Source organism: Stegodyphus dumicola, chromosome X1, assembly GCF_044657685.1.
Source record: "Stegodyphus dumicola isolate Sdum_Otavi_A_Nest chromosome X1, ASM4465768v1".
NCBI classification, from domain to species: Eukaryota; Metazoa; Arthropoda; class Arachnida; order Araneae; family Eresidae; genus Stegodyphus; species Stegodyphus dumicola.
In genome coordinates, this window is record NC_140780.1 from 128,344,268 (window position 1) to 128,361,586 (window position 17,319).

Genomic DNA, 17,319 nt, shown 5'->3' on the forward strand with positions numbered 1-17,319 from the left:
GGCAGCTAAACACAAACCTGTCCATATATTTTAGCCATGTTTAGTTTTTTAAGATCCTCATTTTTCAAAGAAATCTTCCAGATTTTATTTTAGGGTATAAAAGAAATTGTTTGAAAACAAATTTCTATGTTATTTTTTTGGCTGTATGCTAAACTCATTATTCTATATTAGTTTTAAATTTTTATCTTGAAAACTTGCTTAAAATCAAACGGCGAACCCTAGGTATGCCCAGACCGGGCTCACCGATAATCTAGGACAACTGAAAGTCTGTATTCTTTGTTTCTCCGCATCTCATCGGTCAGTTCATTGACAACAATGCTCGTTTCAGCACTCTTTTCGAAGCTCTATTCAATCAGTGTGTGCCCACTTTGGGCACACCCACAGAATTAAAAGATAAGTGCTATTAGACTGCCTACCTTTTTTTTTTTTTTTTTTTTTTTTTTTTTTTTTTTTTTTTTTTAAATCAAAACTCCAACTTTAAAAGGTAGCGTGCCGGAAAGAATTAAAAGCCATTTCTCACCAACGCAGTCACACTTTGGAGTGAAAAGCAGTAACCAATCAGAAACGAGTTCAGAGGCGATATTTTCTGGATGGCCAAAAAGTGTGCGGGTTGATGTAACTTTATGTCGCTTGCCTCATCAGTTTAAAATATTTCGTTTCAGATGTCCAGTTTTTACCACGGCTTCTAAATGAATATGCTTTCAAAAACTCTTCTTGGGGAAAATATAAAATCAAATAGAATAAACCTTAATAAAAAAATCAGATGATAAATAAATAAATAAGTATATGTATATATATATAAATTAATACAGTAATTGAGTAAATTATTTTTAAAAGTTCTCAAATTTATTTACAGTAATAAAACCATAATTATGAGTCATAAATGAGATACAATTGATAATTTTACGCAATAATAACCTAAAACAGTAGATTGTTGAAAAAAAAAATAATGATAGATTTTAAAATCTTACATTTTGAATTAAAATCCACACCAATTTAAGGTTCCTTTTAAGTGCTCCTATTTGCCTAATGGAAAAGGCTTTGGCCTCCGGAGCTGAATATTGTGGATTCAATTCCATCGAGTGCGGTACTGTAATGGAATTGGTATTTTTAAAACATTATTTGCAGAAAAGTTCATCGCTAGCATCAGCACAGATGCTTACTCAGTTTACAGAACTTGAAGATAAAAAAACCAACTTTTTTCAGACGACTGCTATACTTGAGATGGAAGATACGGCATTGCCTTTTTCCCGTCCTTTAATGAAAGTGCAGAGTAAACAAATTTTTGTTATTTTTTCTCCAAATTTATATGAATTTTGGTTTAATAAGTACGGGCCTTAAGATTATGTCTATTGCCTTTTGAAATGTAGCGGGAGCCACTTATAGGCATGTTGAATTTTAATTTATATGATGATGATGACGTTGAGAGTTTTGGCGTAGTGTGAAACTTTGTTCCTTACAAAAAAAATAAATAAATAAATAAATAAAAATAAAAAAAAATGTAAAAACTTTGTTCCAAAACAACATATGTGCTTTTCGAACCTGCTATATGTGCTATAGAAGTTAAATATAAGGATTATTATTTTATTATACTTTATGGATGCTTTACTTGAGCTTTACAAAACAGATGAATTAGATATATTAACCTATGACATGTGAGAAATAAACATAACATGAAGAAGATGAGAGTTGAAAAACCATGATTAACCTTGATTGGTATGTCGTCAGACACTTGTCTGCCACAATTTCGTACGATACTTCATATAATGCTGTCTGGGACATTCAGCTAGATTCCTTTTTCCAATGTAATCTTCGACAGATCGTTTTCATGTCAGGATTCCATACATCAGATCGCTGCAGCAAGCTGAAGAGAATTACGCTTACTGGCCACGTCGATGACCAGGATGTCGGGAGGACAGTGTTTTCACAGAGAGAAAGAGAAAGAGACAAACCTTCTTGGCTTCTACCGCGGGACTATATAGCGTTGAACGTTACGCGTCTTCAGTATTGAGCAGCCACAAGGGAGAAATGCACTCTTTCCAACAAGCATTCAAAGTAGCGCATGCACTCCTGTCTTGGTAATAAATGCTGCTTTTGGCGCGTTCTCAGTTTGCAAACATATTTGAAAATTTCCATACTTGATATCCAACGTGATCATATATTTTGTAGACTTAATTTTCCTTATTATTTCTTCAATCATTGGTAACGCGTAAACCGGCTGTTTTGTTATACTGTCTAGTTTTGTGTAATCGATAGCAAATCACGTGGCCATAAAATCAAGGGCAGAAAGATAATTCTTTTCCTATACAATAGGAATTTCCTACACAAGTCTTCTTTAACTTTATCGTGGTCTTTATCGGTAGGGTCTTCTTCTACATGGGGTTTTATTCCCTGTTTTGATCGAGTGACTAACCATATGTGTTTACTCTGGAGTTTCATCAAATAAATTTGAAAAATTTCTTACCAAATGTTACAACTTTATTCTTCTTCCGAGAGAAAATCCTTCAAGTTCAAAGGCCGGCGGCTCGACTTGTTTCTCCTTCAGCTTGTTCGTGTCCAACTGTAGTGAGTCCTTTTGAAACTCAGTTCAAGCGCCAGCTGCTTTTAAAAAATCCAAACTCAAAATCACTCCTGATTGTAAATTTTTCATAATGAAAAAAAGAAAAAAAAAAAAAAAAAAAAAAAAAAAAAAAAAAAAAAAAAACCGGTGCTGCTCATTCTTTCCTTTGACGCTCAGAGGTATTCGTCTTATGCATTCACAACAGTGTTTTTCAGGTGCTGTTATCACCATACTCTTGCCACATCACACAACCTGTACAAAAAAAAAAAAAAAAAAAAAACTTTTCAGCGAAAATGCCAATGTCCCCTATGTCCGTATGTCCTCTATGTCCAATAAAACGTCCGGCGGTATTCCATTCAAAACGATTTGTGTACTTGGAAGTAAAATGCTTTTATTTCTAGGTAACGAAGAAAGTTCGTCCAGTTTTCGTCGCTTATCAATAACTGCCCATAAAAACCTCAAACACCCGTTTTATTCTTCAAAGTAATCACCATTAACTTCAATTACATGTTTCCAACGAGACACAAGCTTATAAATGCCTTTTCTGAACAGTCTTTTTTTCTGGAATCCAAAAATTGTGATACTGGAGTTGTAATATCGTCGCGTTTTCAGAACTGTTGTTCCCGCAGGCGGTTATCCATGGCCAAAACCAGATAGTGGGAAATAGGGTGGTTGAGGTAGAACTCCCTAGCCCTGTGTTTTGATGACCTCTTTGAACTCTTTTCCCGTGTGATGTCTACCATTATCGTGGAGGACTCTTCTTTTGACCACTGCTGGATGTTTCTGGTTGCTGTGCAATTGAAACTGTTTGCAATTCCTACGATGTGCCAGCGCTGGTCCACCAAACACACAGCATTACCTGCTTTTGGTGAATGTCCAGTTTAGCGGCCAATGAGATCTAACCAGAAGTTAATCAATGATGTTTCATCTTCCGGTTATCATGCATGATCTATTTTTTGACACATGTCAAGATTAGTGCAGGAACGAAGCTTTATTATGGCACGATAAGAACGACAAACAGATGTTTACCTGTTGGAGTTTGTTTTTCGCGGACAGGATATGAGAAACCCACTTGTTTAGTTTCCATATCACCTCAGAGTTATCAAGATGTGATCGAATGGTTTCATCAGATATTCCAAACCCATGTTCAAGCTCTTGCCAGGTTTGATGAGGATTTTGCTTGATTTCATCCTTCAGCTGGACGTTGTTGAGGGTAGATGGATGACCAACACAAAGCTTGTTTTCAAGACTCATCTCTGGAAGAAAATAGGCTGAACTACTTTTGAGCAGCCCGTTCACTCACTGACGTCTTTCCAAATTCGAAACATGTTATTCTAACGGCCTCTGCAGCTTTGTTTCTTAATTTGCACTCGTAAAGCAAAATAGGCCTCAAAACCTCCTTTTCCAACAACATGATTTTATCGAAGATCGCGCTTCCTACAAAATCGATAGCGAAAGTGCGATGCACTGAACAACTCTGTACTCAATAAGGTTTGAAAGTAATGTAAACATATGTCGTCATCAGAATTAGTTTGATAACATTAAGGAGCCAAAACTAACTGTTCTCAAAATTCGTACGAACTTTCTTGGTTACCTCATACCGTATTTAATTGAATCTGAGAGGCCTTTTTCTTCCATCTGGGTTGACTAACCTTTGACCCACAGCATCCTTATATAGTTTAAAGGTTTTGGGTTATCAGTATCTACTTTCCTGTAATCGAAATTCTTTTTAGATTTATCTTTGTCATCGCCATTAACGGATGAAATGTTTTGCCAGCAGTCACCAAGACCTTTTCTCCCATAAAATTTGTCACATCTTTTGGCTACGAGCTTTTCAAAATGTTGGCTAACTCTTTCATCCCACTCCCGCCTACGCATATTGACTGACATACGCCGATTTTCAAATTTTACAGCTAATACAAAAAGATTTTCTAACGCGCCAGGGTTTCTCAACTCTACAAAATTTTCCATATGCGACAACAGCCTGGGCAATACTATCTGAACAATTTCTGCATCGGATTTTTCCCAAGTAACAATTTTACCAACTGGACCTTTCTTAGAATGAAATTAGTTAACTGATCTACATTCGTCTGATATTTATCATACAGTTCTGATTCTAGTTTTACTCTGTGTTTAACCACAAGAAAAGTGCAGTTTTAAATACATCGAATCTATTATTCTCACCCCCTCCCGATTCGCCTAGGAGGTTTTCCAATATATTTGTATCAGTTCAATACTTGACCTCGCAGTGCAGCAATTGCTATAGCAACCATTTTACTTATTCAAACAGGTATAATAAAAAATGGGTATTTAAACTTTCGATAAAAGTCAAAATTACTGGATGGTTTATCATTGTATCTAAGATATACCCAAATTCTTCCGCTGGGGTTGTTGGCGCTGTAGAAACTTGGAGACTCGGGAGGGGGCAGGCTAAAAGTTGCACCGTATCCAAGCATGATTCGTGAGAGAGAGCGAGGGATGCCTTCGTGGAGGAATTTTCTAAGGGAAACTGAAAGGGTACCACAAAAAAGCCCATGCAGCCAGCCAGTTCACGGAGTTGGAACCTCAGACGGAACTACCAGTGTTCAGGGACTTCACCGCTCGGCAAGTTTAAATCAACGTCCTTCAGATCTTATTAGACAGGCAAGCGACTTATCGCTCTAGTCTGAATTAAAATAACCAAGTCCTGAAAAGGTTATAATAGCCTTTCCTTATTAACTCCTTAAATTTAAGAAAAGGCACCACTTACCCGCAGGGGACATGCTTACATAACAAAACTCAGCCACCTGCGAATATTTAAAATAACATAAGTGAAATTCAAATTGAATTAACGTAGCCGGAGACTAGACAAATGGTCTATTTAAACTGGCTAAAATATTTAACGGGGGTTTTATATCGCCTAGCTACATCGCTAAAGCGGGAATAAATTTTGATGAAAAAAGCGTATAATGAAGATCAACGTATGAACAGTTGTAAAAATATACGTAAGTTGGGGCAAAAGTCATGGCAACTATTTTTTTTTTTTTCTTGAAGATACCAGTCCGGTTGGAAAATTTGACATATACAGACGAAAGGACAAGGTCTTAAATACATGTGTGGACAATGAATAGCATTGAAATGTCGTAACACACGAATTTATTACGGTAGTATACAGGGCAATATAGCTTTCATCGTGCAAAAGAATGATAACACAATACACATAAAGTTGACATGACAAACCTAGTCCTAAAGACCTTCAATGCTACTATCACCACACGCTGCTAACGATGTGGGAGGCGCTGAATACTATCAGCCTCAGCATTTGCCGCACAATATGTGAATCGGGTCATCTGTTGGCGCACAGCATTAGTAATGTCCTCTCGTGTTGCAAACTGCCTACCACGTATTGGTTCCTTAATCTTGGGAATGAGATCAAAGTCACAGGGCAAAAGGTCAGGAGAGTACGGTGGGTGCTCCAATTCTTCCCATCCCCAACGTCAGAGTAGCTGCCGTACACACTCTGCTTTATGTGGTCTTGCATTGTCGTGCAGAATTATTGCACTGTCCACAAGATCCGGACGTTTATCCCGAACGCCACATCGTCCCTGTAGTACTGTGCGGTCACTGTTCTGCCATGAGGAACAAAGTGGCGAACAGTGACACCCCTGACATACGCGACGATCACCATCAATTTGACTGGGGAAGGATTCTGACACTAGCTCATTACGTAATATCCTGTGGACGGTGCGTTTCTCGATGCCACTTGCCCTCTCTAACTCCAGTAATGTCCATCGTCTGTCTTCATCCATGAGGTGCTCGATGACGGCACGTGCCAAGTTGGTCCGCCCACTCACCGGTCGTCCCGAACGTTGCTCATCACTGGTTGACACACGTCCTTGCTGAAACTTTCCTACCCACCGTGCTACTGTACGATATGGTAGGGTATTATTCCCAAGGCCTTCTACTAATTCACTGCGACATTCCATTGCATTTCTCCCTCGGAGAACGGCTATTTTGATGTAAGTGCGCTGCTCAACACGGGTTAATTCCATCTCGCACGGCACTCACCAACTAACTGATTTCAGAGCCCTCGCTACCACAGAGCGAGCTATCACAGAGCAATCTGTTGTTCTGCATATACACTATGCCTGCAGAACTTCCACACGAAACATATACGTTTTATGATCAGTTCACATATCTAAAAAAAAAAAAAAAAAAAAAAAAAAAAAAAAAAAAAAAAAAAATAGTTGCCATGACTTTTGTCCCAACCCTCGTATAGCTTATGAAATAACATGAAACGAAAAAATGTACATAAATTTTTAGTTTCAGAAATCCTGTTGTGGAATATTACCAAAATCTGTACCAAACCAGGATAAATCTTTTCGCAGATTAACAAAAATTATCTTATGGTACACGAGTGAAGTTCTCCCCCTTTTTATAAGGAGAAATTTCTGCAGTTTCTTGGAATCATTGATAAATATGCATTCAGAAAATATTTAGTGCAAGATATGAATTTGAATTAATATAATCCAGTAATAAATATATAGACACGTGATGCTCTCGAAGTAAGTAGATTTCGTAGTTATCTCTTTCTGCTCTCACTATTTAGACTGTATTGATTTATAAGGAAAAAAGTAATAACACATTAAAAAAAACTTTTTACCTGAAACTGAATCAGGGAGTTACCCCTGAAGAAAAGGTTTTCAGGGGAAACTCCCTGATTCAGTTCTCCCTACAGTGCCATTCTTTACTGCATTATTTTACATGATGATTTAAATATTTAAAAATATTGTTAAATCCTCTAGTGGTTTGTATTTTCTGTGTCGTATATACGTATCTTTCTTTAATTTCCTAATGAAAAATACAAAAGAATAATTACAATGGCATTACTTAGCATTGAACAGTGTTTCTTTCCCCTTTGCGAAGTTTAAGTTTCGATTTTATTTACTTTTTCGAACCATATTTTTATGCTTTATAAAGTTATTTTCTTTCTATATTACATTTTCTAGAACAGTCTTTAAAAATGCTGCCGATTCTTTAACATTTTGTAATTTTGAAATTCACCGCTGATGATGAATTTGGATTGAACGAAAGCTGTGAATACTATGCACAAGTCTCCTGATTGTTAAAACTGTTATTTTTCTAGCTTTCATTTGAAGATATGAACCTTGATCGTACTTTGCCTATGCCTCCCCCAGAATTATTGGCTGAAGCTCCACCAGTGGTAAGAACATGAATATCTTTCTTGTTTTCTTGTTTCTTGTATCAAAATGTAATTAAAAAAGTGTAAAAAAAAAAAAAAAAAAAAAAAAAAAAAAAAAAAAAAAAAAAAAAAGAAATTTACACAATGTGACAATATAAATTTCTAATATGTACTTATAATATTTCTAATATGTACTTATGTATTTCTAATATGTTTTGCTTTAAAACAGAGATGCACAACTATGTGCACCACACCCGACGGCGAAAAATAAATAAATGAAGGTTTCATGAGGTTAGCAATTGTAAATGCAATTATAAGACATAGGAGAGTGCTGTTTACAGTCCGGTGACTTAGAGCCGCGAACTTTAGAGTCAGAAAGCCGAGGAGTGAGCGAAAGGCAGTCCCAGAGATCACGTGATGCATTTAGAGACTTCCTTTTGGTTTCTTGACCAACTCTTCAATCTTGGACACAAAATACATTTAGGGATAAATACTTGATGAAATAAGCTTTTAGATATGTACAGAACATGCGCAGCTTTGGTAAAAATATCAAAGTTCAATAATATTTACAATTTTGTGTGAATTATCAAAGATATGAAAAAGGCGAATACGCGCCGAGTGTGCTACCGTTACACACCGAAAGCATGCAGAAAGGAGGGAGAAAACACCTTACATACTCTCCCTTTTAAAGGACGAGTGGAGATAGAGGGTCTAATCGCCAAATCCTGGTGGTAAAGAATCATCATCCACCACCTTTTTAGTTCGGGTGTTACTGTAGAGTCATTAGGTTATTTTTTTTAAAGCAAGATACATGAAAAATGCGCAATGCCCTCACCGTGACTCGGACCTGGACCTTTCGAATACGCGCCGAGTGTGTTACCGTTACACCACGAAGGCTTTCAGAAAGGAAGGAGAAATCACCTTATACTCTTGTGGATATCGCTCTAGTTTAAATCAAAATAACCAAGTCCTTCAAAAGTTAAAAGCCTTTCTTTATTAACTCCTTAAACTTAACAAAAGGTACCAAGCGTAGCCACAAATGTTTTCGAAATAACTCTAAATCAGAGAAAACTAAGTTTAGGAAAATAAATATATATAATAACCTAATCGAATAGCCGCTTTTTTAGCCACAGATGTCTCATAAGGAACGCACTGAGTGTATTATAAGATAAGAACTTCGCAGAAATAATTCTCATACTCAATTTTTCATTTAAAATTAGCCTGTTTTTTTTTAAAACAAACTCTCATTCTCCACCTATCAATCTCATGTTCAGTCTATTTCTGTTTGCATGGTATTGAAAATAAAGTCCCTCATTGTTCATCACTGTCTTCTGAGATCATCCGTCAAAACTTCTTGCCCATCTTTGAATCTCATATTGTAGTGAATCCATGCAGCTTAATTCTAAGACACCACGTATTAACTATGGGCATGTTTATTAACACACTTTTACTGCAGTTCCTACTATATTTTACACACATCGTCCCTTTTGACGGGATTCGGTATTACACCACATCACTGCATGAACACTAATCATTTTAAATTTTCAAGACGCGCAGAGTGCATTTTCCCATCATGCAGACTAGCGTTGATATTGTACCATAGTCGTAACTTCGTTAAATAAACAAGACCTGTTCTAGGCTAAATATTTACTTATATGTACAACTATGTACAGATTACATTTTAGAAAAAGTTTAAAATACATTTTCGTTACAGTAGAGAGCGCAAACCAGCGTCCGCTCTTTTCTCTTCCACATCTCAATCTCTTCTTACTCCCACCTGCGACCCAGGGGAATGTCTGCTCCCCTCTTCCGGCCGAGGCGAGAAGAGGGTTCTCTGTCCCTTCTTTGAGAGTGGGTGACCAAGTGTTCTTCAGAGGAAGGAGACGTTACAATATTGGCTTAAGCATTCTATTACACATACCATTCAAACACACTAGACTTTTTTTTTTTTTGGTAGCATCTTTTATCATACTCCATTTTAAGAATTCTAACACTTTGCCTTAACGATTTTCATGCAAAATGTTTTAAGCTAAAAGACCGCTCTAAAATTCAATCACCCATTTTAACATTAATTTGTTCATATAAGATATCTATTGTGTATAATAAATCATCACATATGATTTCTGTACAGTTAACATCACAGGCAGCACAATATGGCCGTTCCAAGAAATAATTGTCACACTCTTTGCTTGTAGGAGTGCTTTCTCAATATACCTCATAATATTATCAGTGATTATTGCACTTAAATATGCATGACCAGTGCATTTTCCCTGTTTAGAATTATCTCATGTTTGTTTTATTTTGTTCCTCTACACTATTACTTCATGCATGTTACTTTTATGTATGCACAGAAATGATTGCATTTATTATATGTTTTAAAGGCGATAATATAAGACGTGTAATTTAAAGTACCTATGAAGAATACTCTTAAATTTTTTAGATACACATAGGTTTTTAAAGTTACACTTGCGAAATTTTCGCAGCGTTCAAAGTAGTGTCCTCGAGCATCAGTGCACGCATTCGTCTACGAGCGAATCCAGAATAGCCCATAGCTAGATCGGATGAATAGTGTATGTTCGTTCACTTTGATGTGTTTTTGTTCAAGAAACTGAATTGTCAGTCTTGCTGAATAAGAAGATGCATTTTTGTGGTGGAGCATGTATACTCTAGCTTAATGTCCGTATGACTATGTTCTCTCCTTCCAGCTTGATGGCTTTGACCAGTCCTGTACTTCTGAAGAAAACGCCACACATTACTTTTTCATGGCACATTGCCTTTTCACCATTCTGGGCGTGGGATCAATTTCAAAGATGCATACTTTACTTTCTTGATGTGCTGGAACGTAAAACATGGTATGCACGTTTCATCCCCAGTTATGATTTTAGAAATAATGCGGTAGCCACCATCTTTATGTAATGCAAGTTTTTTCCTTACTGATTCTGACATGCTTCTCTTTACGGTGTTCAGTTAAGTTATGGGTAACCAACAACAAACTAGTTTTTTCACATGCAGTTCTTCGTGAATAATTTTAGTATGTATGGCGGCGGTAATTTCCTTCTGTAACATCTGGTAGGTGTAGTGATTATCGTCGATTAACATTTGCCGTATGGAAGGCACATTATCCGGGATTACTGCCGACAACGGTCTTCCTGTGTGTTCTTCATCCTGAAGAGAGTTACGATCTCTGTGAAACTTTGTAAACCATCTGAATACAGTAGCACGAGATAAACCTTCATTTCCAAATGCTATTTGTAGACGTTCAACTTATTCTTCTTGATTTAATCCCAATTTAAAATCATAGAAAGTCATAGCGCATTATGTTCTTGCGCCAACTCCATTTTTCCTTCTGCCTAAAACTTATTCTAAGCTCAACTACTTGCAATCGCCCAATGAAAAACCGTCTCCTAAGCTAAAATAGTTCACATTTTGAAAATCTAACAGTTAATTTTTTTTTCCTACCGCTTGTCGTCTGCTCCTATCACAAAAATTTCAGAGTGACCTCCGTATTGCATAATCATATTTTTGCTAATCTTTTACATGCCTTATAAAATCAGCACTTCATAAGATAATTTTCTTGCCTAAATTTTTATTCTTGCAGTATTATCTTTACTACACAACAGTAGAGATGAAATCGACGGAGTAGCCGAGTATATTTATGAGTTAATAAAGCCGAGCATATTTACGAGTTAATCAAGCCCGGTATATTTACGAGTTAATTTTAGGAACTGGCAAATGTTTAATCAAACTTAAATTTTGAAGTATGAAAATATTGTGGAAACTGGATACTTTTTGGAGAATCCCTTGATAACACTATTGTAGTTTTATTCTTAAAATTTTTCTACACGAATTACAGCAGAGCTAAATTTATGATCTTAGCTCCTTTATTACTAACAATTAATCAGACAATACCATATTGCTGTTTGCATAATCATATTTTTGCTAACCTTTTACATGTATTTACAGAACCTGAATTCTGCGTAACCTGTAGGGTCCCAAAATCATAATTCTGATTTTCCCTAATTAAAACAAGAAAAGCGACGTTGAAGTGTCATGAGAGCGCCTTAATCATCCGCTGATTATTAATAATAAGTAAATTATATTGAAAATCTATTCTAATTAATTGCTCAAAATTATTCATTTGCTTTTTTTTTTTTTTTTTTCCCTACTAAAATTATTCAAACATTTGCTCCAAGAACTCAAATTACTCTGAAATAGCTACATGCAACACATTTTGTTAATTTTAGATGATAAATTTGATTTCACTTCTCAGTATTCAAAGAGGTTTACGCACCTGTCTCGTATACGCGTTTATCCTTCTCTTCAGTCTGCTCAACAGATAGTGCTAAATGCTTATTGTATATCTGAACAAGTCAGCTATTGCGAGTGCATGATTTTCTCCTAAGAAAAAAGGACTCGCTCGTTTTTCTCGAAATGCTTTGAGCTGTCAAAAGCTGAATTTTTTTAACTATTAATACATAAATTGATAAGAAACATCTGCGTCTAATTCTTACTCTCATTTCCGAATAACCGAAACTCGAAGCCGCTCTACTAGGTGGCTTTATGAAATGTCGATTATGTAGGTCTAACTACAACGGCGTAACATATATATTGAATCAAAATATAATAATCTAACTACAATGACGTGACAAATCCAACCAGAGGCGGATTTTTTTTTCAATAAATCTATTAGAAAGAACTTTTGGACATTTACATTATTACCTTAAAATAGGCACTTCATGACTTGTCCAAAAACCTTACCCATTTGCAATCATAACGCGTGTCTTCTTCATCTTGTCCAAAAACCTTACCCATTTGCAATCATAACACGTGTCTTCTTCATCATGGCACAACTCCTATTTTCTTCACCTCATCTGAGACCTCAAGTCAGCCTCAGTCTTGAGCTTTACACGAAGCGAAACATAGGGAATGGAAATGAAATGAGCTCAGTAGCTGCGGACATCTGTCACAGCTGTCGTTACTATGGTCACGAGTGAAGCCGGACAGACTGAAATGATCCTAGAATGTCTATTTTAAAGTAACAAACCATGTAGCCTATGAATACTGAGGTTGTTCAAAATCTGCATCTCGCGATGAAATTCTTAATACTTGTCTCTTTGTGTTGGCTTCCATTGGTTTAAGCTTATCCCAGGTTAGGTCTCCCAGAGTCACTTAAAGATCTGGATGTTTATACCTTCTAAAATCAAAAAAACATGGTTACGCTATTCGTCTGTAGGTGAGTTCTCATTGTGGCATAACAGTTACAACTGGCATAAGCAGGACTTGGTTGCAAGACAATGAGACTTTCCTACGTTAGATAAATCTGTTATAAAGATATAAATTTCTAAGCTCTCATTTTTATGCCAAGACAGATATAAGGTAAAGAACAAACTAAACAATGACTGCGAAATACGTGATGTCATTTCCGACTCACATGAAACACTATCATTCGATATTCATATTAGGTAGAAGATGTTAAATTACTTGAACATGGCAGAGCACACAAGGACTATATGCTAAGGGGAGAGGTGTCTTCGTGGAGAGCATTGTAATGGAACTGGGCTCGTATTCGCGTTATACATGGGGAAAAACCGTGAAAACCAAACATGCAACCATCCCATTCTCCTGAGTTCGCACCCAGGTCGAACTATCAGTATTGAGCGCTCTTTAACCCCTCAGAGGCCGGCTAGCGGCAGAGCGGTAAAGTCGCCGAACACTGGTAGTTCAATCTTAGGTTTGATTCCAGGTGAACGGGGTTGGCTGTATGAAAGTTTTCGTGGTTTTCTCCTTATGGTTATGAGCCAATATCCCCTAGAAAGTCGCTCACGAAGACATCGCTCTTCAGCAGATAGTTATTGCACGCTTTGCCATAATCAGATAAAGCAATTAACTACTCGGGACTGTTTAATGCTTTGCTGTGGTAATAATGCATCCCCCTACAAATGATTACAGCGAAAGAGAGAAAAGCAGAAATTTTGAATTGGCCGATGAAATACACTGAGCAGCGCTGGGCAATAGTTTTTATTCCAACCAGAATATCCCCTTCGCTGAGGGTACATCTGATGTATACAGTATGGTACCATTCATTCCGAAACACAAAGAAGTGCGACGGACTTGTTTTGTATCCTGTATATAAATGTAATAAATTACGGAAAAGGACAAATACAAATATTTACAAAGAAAATGTCTGTATTTTTAGATATTGATCATAATAAAAGAATTTTTTTCCCTCTTTTATTTTAGCTGAATTTGCCTGAAATTGAAAAACGCACTTTGCTGTAATCAACTTGCCTTGTTATACCAGTTACAGGTGCATTAAATTCTGGTCTGTACAATTTCTGGAAGCAATCAGTACAAGCTTATGAGCGAATAAGGAATGAAGCAAATTCTTACAAAAGTGGAAAAACTGCTCTGAAATTAAAACATTTTGCTGTGTATTAATGAGCTTAATTGTCTCAAATTTTATCGCATGTGAGTCAAATTTTTTGCTTTTCAATTTTGGTTTATAATGAGTATAATATATTCCAGATTGTAGTTAGAGATCTCAGTGTCGTATAAAGTTAGATTTCGCAATTTTTATAAAACTGTTTTTTTTTTTTTTTTTTTTTTTTTTTTTAAATTTTAAAATACCAAAACATGAGTATTTGCGTCATTTAAAACATTTTTATAACTGGAGACACAAGTCTATGACCAATAGTTGTGAAAACAGTGGTAACGTAAGGACATTAGGACTTCATGGGAACGATTCTGCAGCGATTCTTAAAATCAGAAAGTCGCATTAAAAAATTAATTCAAAATTTACAGAAATGATTATTTCATAACAGAGTACGCAAATGTTTGATCGCTCCACCGCGGAATTATGTAATCAGTTCTTTAAAAATTTTGACAGACATCAGAACTAATATGATTGATTGATTACACATGCATGCAATGAAACGTACTTTAGAGGTATTTTTTATAATAGAGCACTGCTAATATACATTGTTGCCCAGTTTTTCAAATCTTTGTTGATAGCTGCTTGCATATTAGTTTTATATTTATTTATTTTATGCCATATAATTCTTTCTGTGATAACTATGGGTAATATTTCTAATTTATTCCTAGTAACTGATTTCTGGGTGTCTAATTCATTTATTTCTTTAAGTATATTAAATTCTGTATAATGTGGATAACAAGCAGCGAATTCCGGCAAAAGTTTGGAAGGTTAGAGAAATGGTTATTGTGAACTTAGAGCCTCCGTGGAACAATTTTTCCAGATTCTAGTACGTCCATTTCTCTTCATCCATGAGCCGACGTACGGTATTGTCACTGAACACTGGCAGTTCGGTCCGGGGTTCGAATCCCAGCGAGCGGTTGGCTGCATGGGTGTTTTTCTCATGTGTAACGTAGATAAGAGCCAGTTTCCCTCGGAACGTCTACCACGAAGGAGTCTCTCCCTTTAAAGCCTGTTTCCGTTATTGTGGTATGAACGCATTCCGTATGCGGTTCCCCAATCAGCGAACGAACTGAATTTAATTGATATCTGTGATGCGGTGACTGAAGACGGTCCGCATGGAGTTGAAACATGTTCAGCATGTATCCGTGTTTCTGTGGAAGCATTGCAGTCACGTGGTAAAAGAGACACAATCAGCGGACGTCAACAAAAAATAATGGCGCTGAAGCAGCGATGGACGCCAGATCAAGGAAAGAATGTTTTGGTAAAAAGAACTTGTTTCCGAATTAAAAAATATAGATATTATTAGCAAGAAATCTGAGTAATGAAATAGACAGCGATCGACTTAGTTTTCTAAAAACCAGAAAAAAGGAAGATAACTGCATCTACCCTGAAATTCAACCAAAAAGTTTAGTTTAAAAACTCGTTTACTTAGTAGTCTATGTAGGCTAAATTTCAATAGAATGCTCCTGGGTTACGATAGCATAGCTGTAAAGGTAGCAGTATAGCTTGACCTCTGGGATCGTGAGTTCGAATCCCGAACTCTTTTTCCATCCTGAGCGCAACTTTCTCAGCTGTATGTTCCAACTGCATTACATTCATTCAATTTGTTTCATCATATTCGGGCAAATAGCAGTTAAACATGTTGCAAGTAGCTCTGGTTTTTCTGACTTTGTAAAAATCTTGCTGTAAGTGTTACCTTGGGGTTTCACGCAAAATATGTCCTTTTCAGAAGCCTCTATGATAACGATGCTATTAGTGATTATCCGGACTCTGAAACAGCGATGAAATCGAGACGAGAGGAGTTCCTGAAAAGCCAGGCAATACCCAAGAAAAGTAAAGGGAGAAAGCCAGCTAAAGTGAAGTCCAACTCAAAAAAGAGAAGTTTGCTTGTTTCAGTGCGGAAGACGAGAAGGAAAAAGGACAATGGGACGAAGTGATGGAAATAATCAAAGAACATGGAGTTGAAGCCATTTCTGAAATATTCTGTGAAAAGCCTGTGTACCTCAGTCAAGTGAGCAAGAAGCTTCGTGCTGCAAAACAATCCCAAGCCGCCGAAAAAGAATCTCAACCTGCCGAAGACGGAAAAAAAGGATTAGATTTTCGCCAAATACTGCAAAAGTCCCCATTGGAAAGAATCGCTTCCAGGCGCAAGAAAACTCAACTACTGAAAATGAGGAATGAGACGCGCCGAACAGTGTTGCCAGAAATTTTTCAACTAAAATGTAGCAAAAGAAGACTAAAAAATTCGCATATGACGTCATACATCACGCGATTTTGTGACGTTACGCATGCTCACATGACCTCTGACGTTATCAGAAATTTACTGTCTGTTGGTTCCGTGAGTTACAGACTGTATTCGATTCTTAGTCTTTTTAATTACATATCTTAGCTATAAGGAAAATTTTCAAACTGTATTGCTCATTTTCAATTGTTTAAATATCCATTTCTCTTTTAATTAATTCTCATTTAATTTAGGTTTTTATTTTAAAATTAATTTGTGAATATCCCTTCTTAAAGAGATTCCTCACGTTTAGATTTTCAGCGCTTAAATTTGAGTTGGTAGTTAATTTTTTTTAATTCATTGCTTTTTTTCTTTTTAGTTTGTTAAATTGTGAATATTTTAATTGAGGAATGTTCTTAAGAGAGTTTTCCGGTCTACGTGGAGGATTTATTTCAGATACTGATTACTTAAGAAAGCCTTGTTTTTGCACTGTTAAATTTAGCCGTTGTTATTTAAAATAGTCATTGTTTTAATTTTTAAGTCATTTCCATTGCTTAGTTCTTAGGCAATATTCAACATGTTGCGAATCCTGTGCTGCATATGCTACCTGTTTATGATCCTGCAGTCGCTACATCCAGGAAGAGACCGAGATCGGTTCTCAACCTGGATTATGCTGCTAACCCATTCAAACGGGCAAGGTATGCTCACACAGATTCCCATGTGAATAATTACCTCTCGTTCCTTTCCTTTCCCGCCTCTCGAGTCTTGAATGCTTAGGTCATTGACCGGAGGAACCCCTTTCTCGTTTCTTGAAGAAGAAGCTTCATAGTCGCGTATGACTGCTTATTTAATCTAAAGTCAATCAACTTACTCTTTACTTTCAATAGCTCTTTCAACCCTATTAAAAGGGACGGTAACTTGCT

At 36.5% G+C, this 17,319-nt stretch overlaps 1 protein-coding gene across 3 annotated transcripts in view; it reads left to right on the forward strand.

Moving 5' to 3' along the window:
• LOC118202236 (glutamate receptor 1-like) overlaps positions 1-14,279 on the forward strand; it is a 148,647-nt gene extending 134,368 nt beyond the window's left edge. For all 3 annotated transcript variants that reach the window (XM_085808075.1, XM_085808077.1, XM_085808076.1), the window contains 2 exons: positions 7,686-7,763; positions 13,983-14,279. In XM_085808075.1, coding sequence (XP_085664201.1) covers positions 7,686-7,763; positions 13,983-14,021 — 117 coding nt within the window. In that variant the 3' untranslated portion in view covers positions 14,022-14,279. The remainder of the gene's footprint in view (positions 1-7,685; positions 7,764-13,982) is intronic.
• The last annotated feature ends 3,040 nt before the right edge of the window (positions 14,280-17,319 follow it).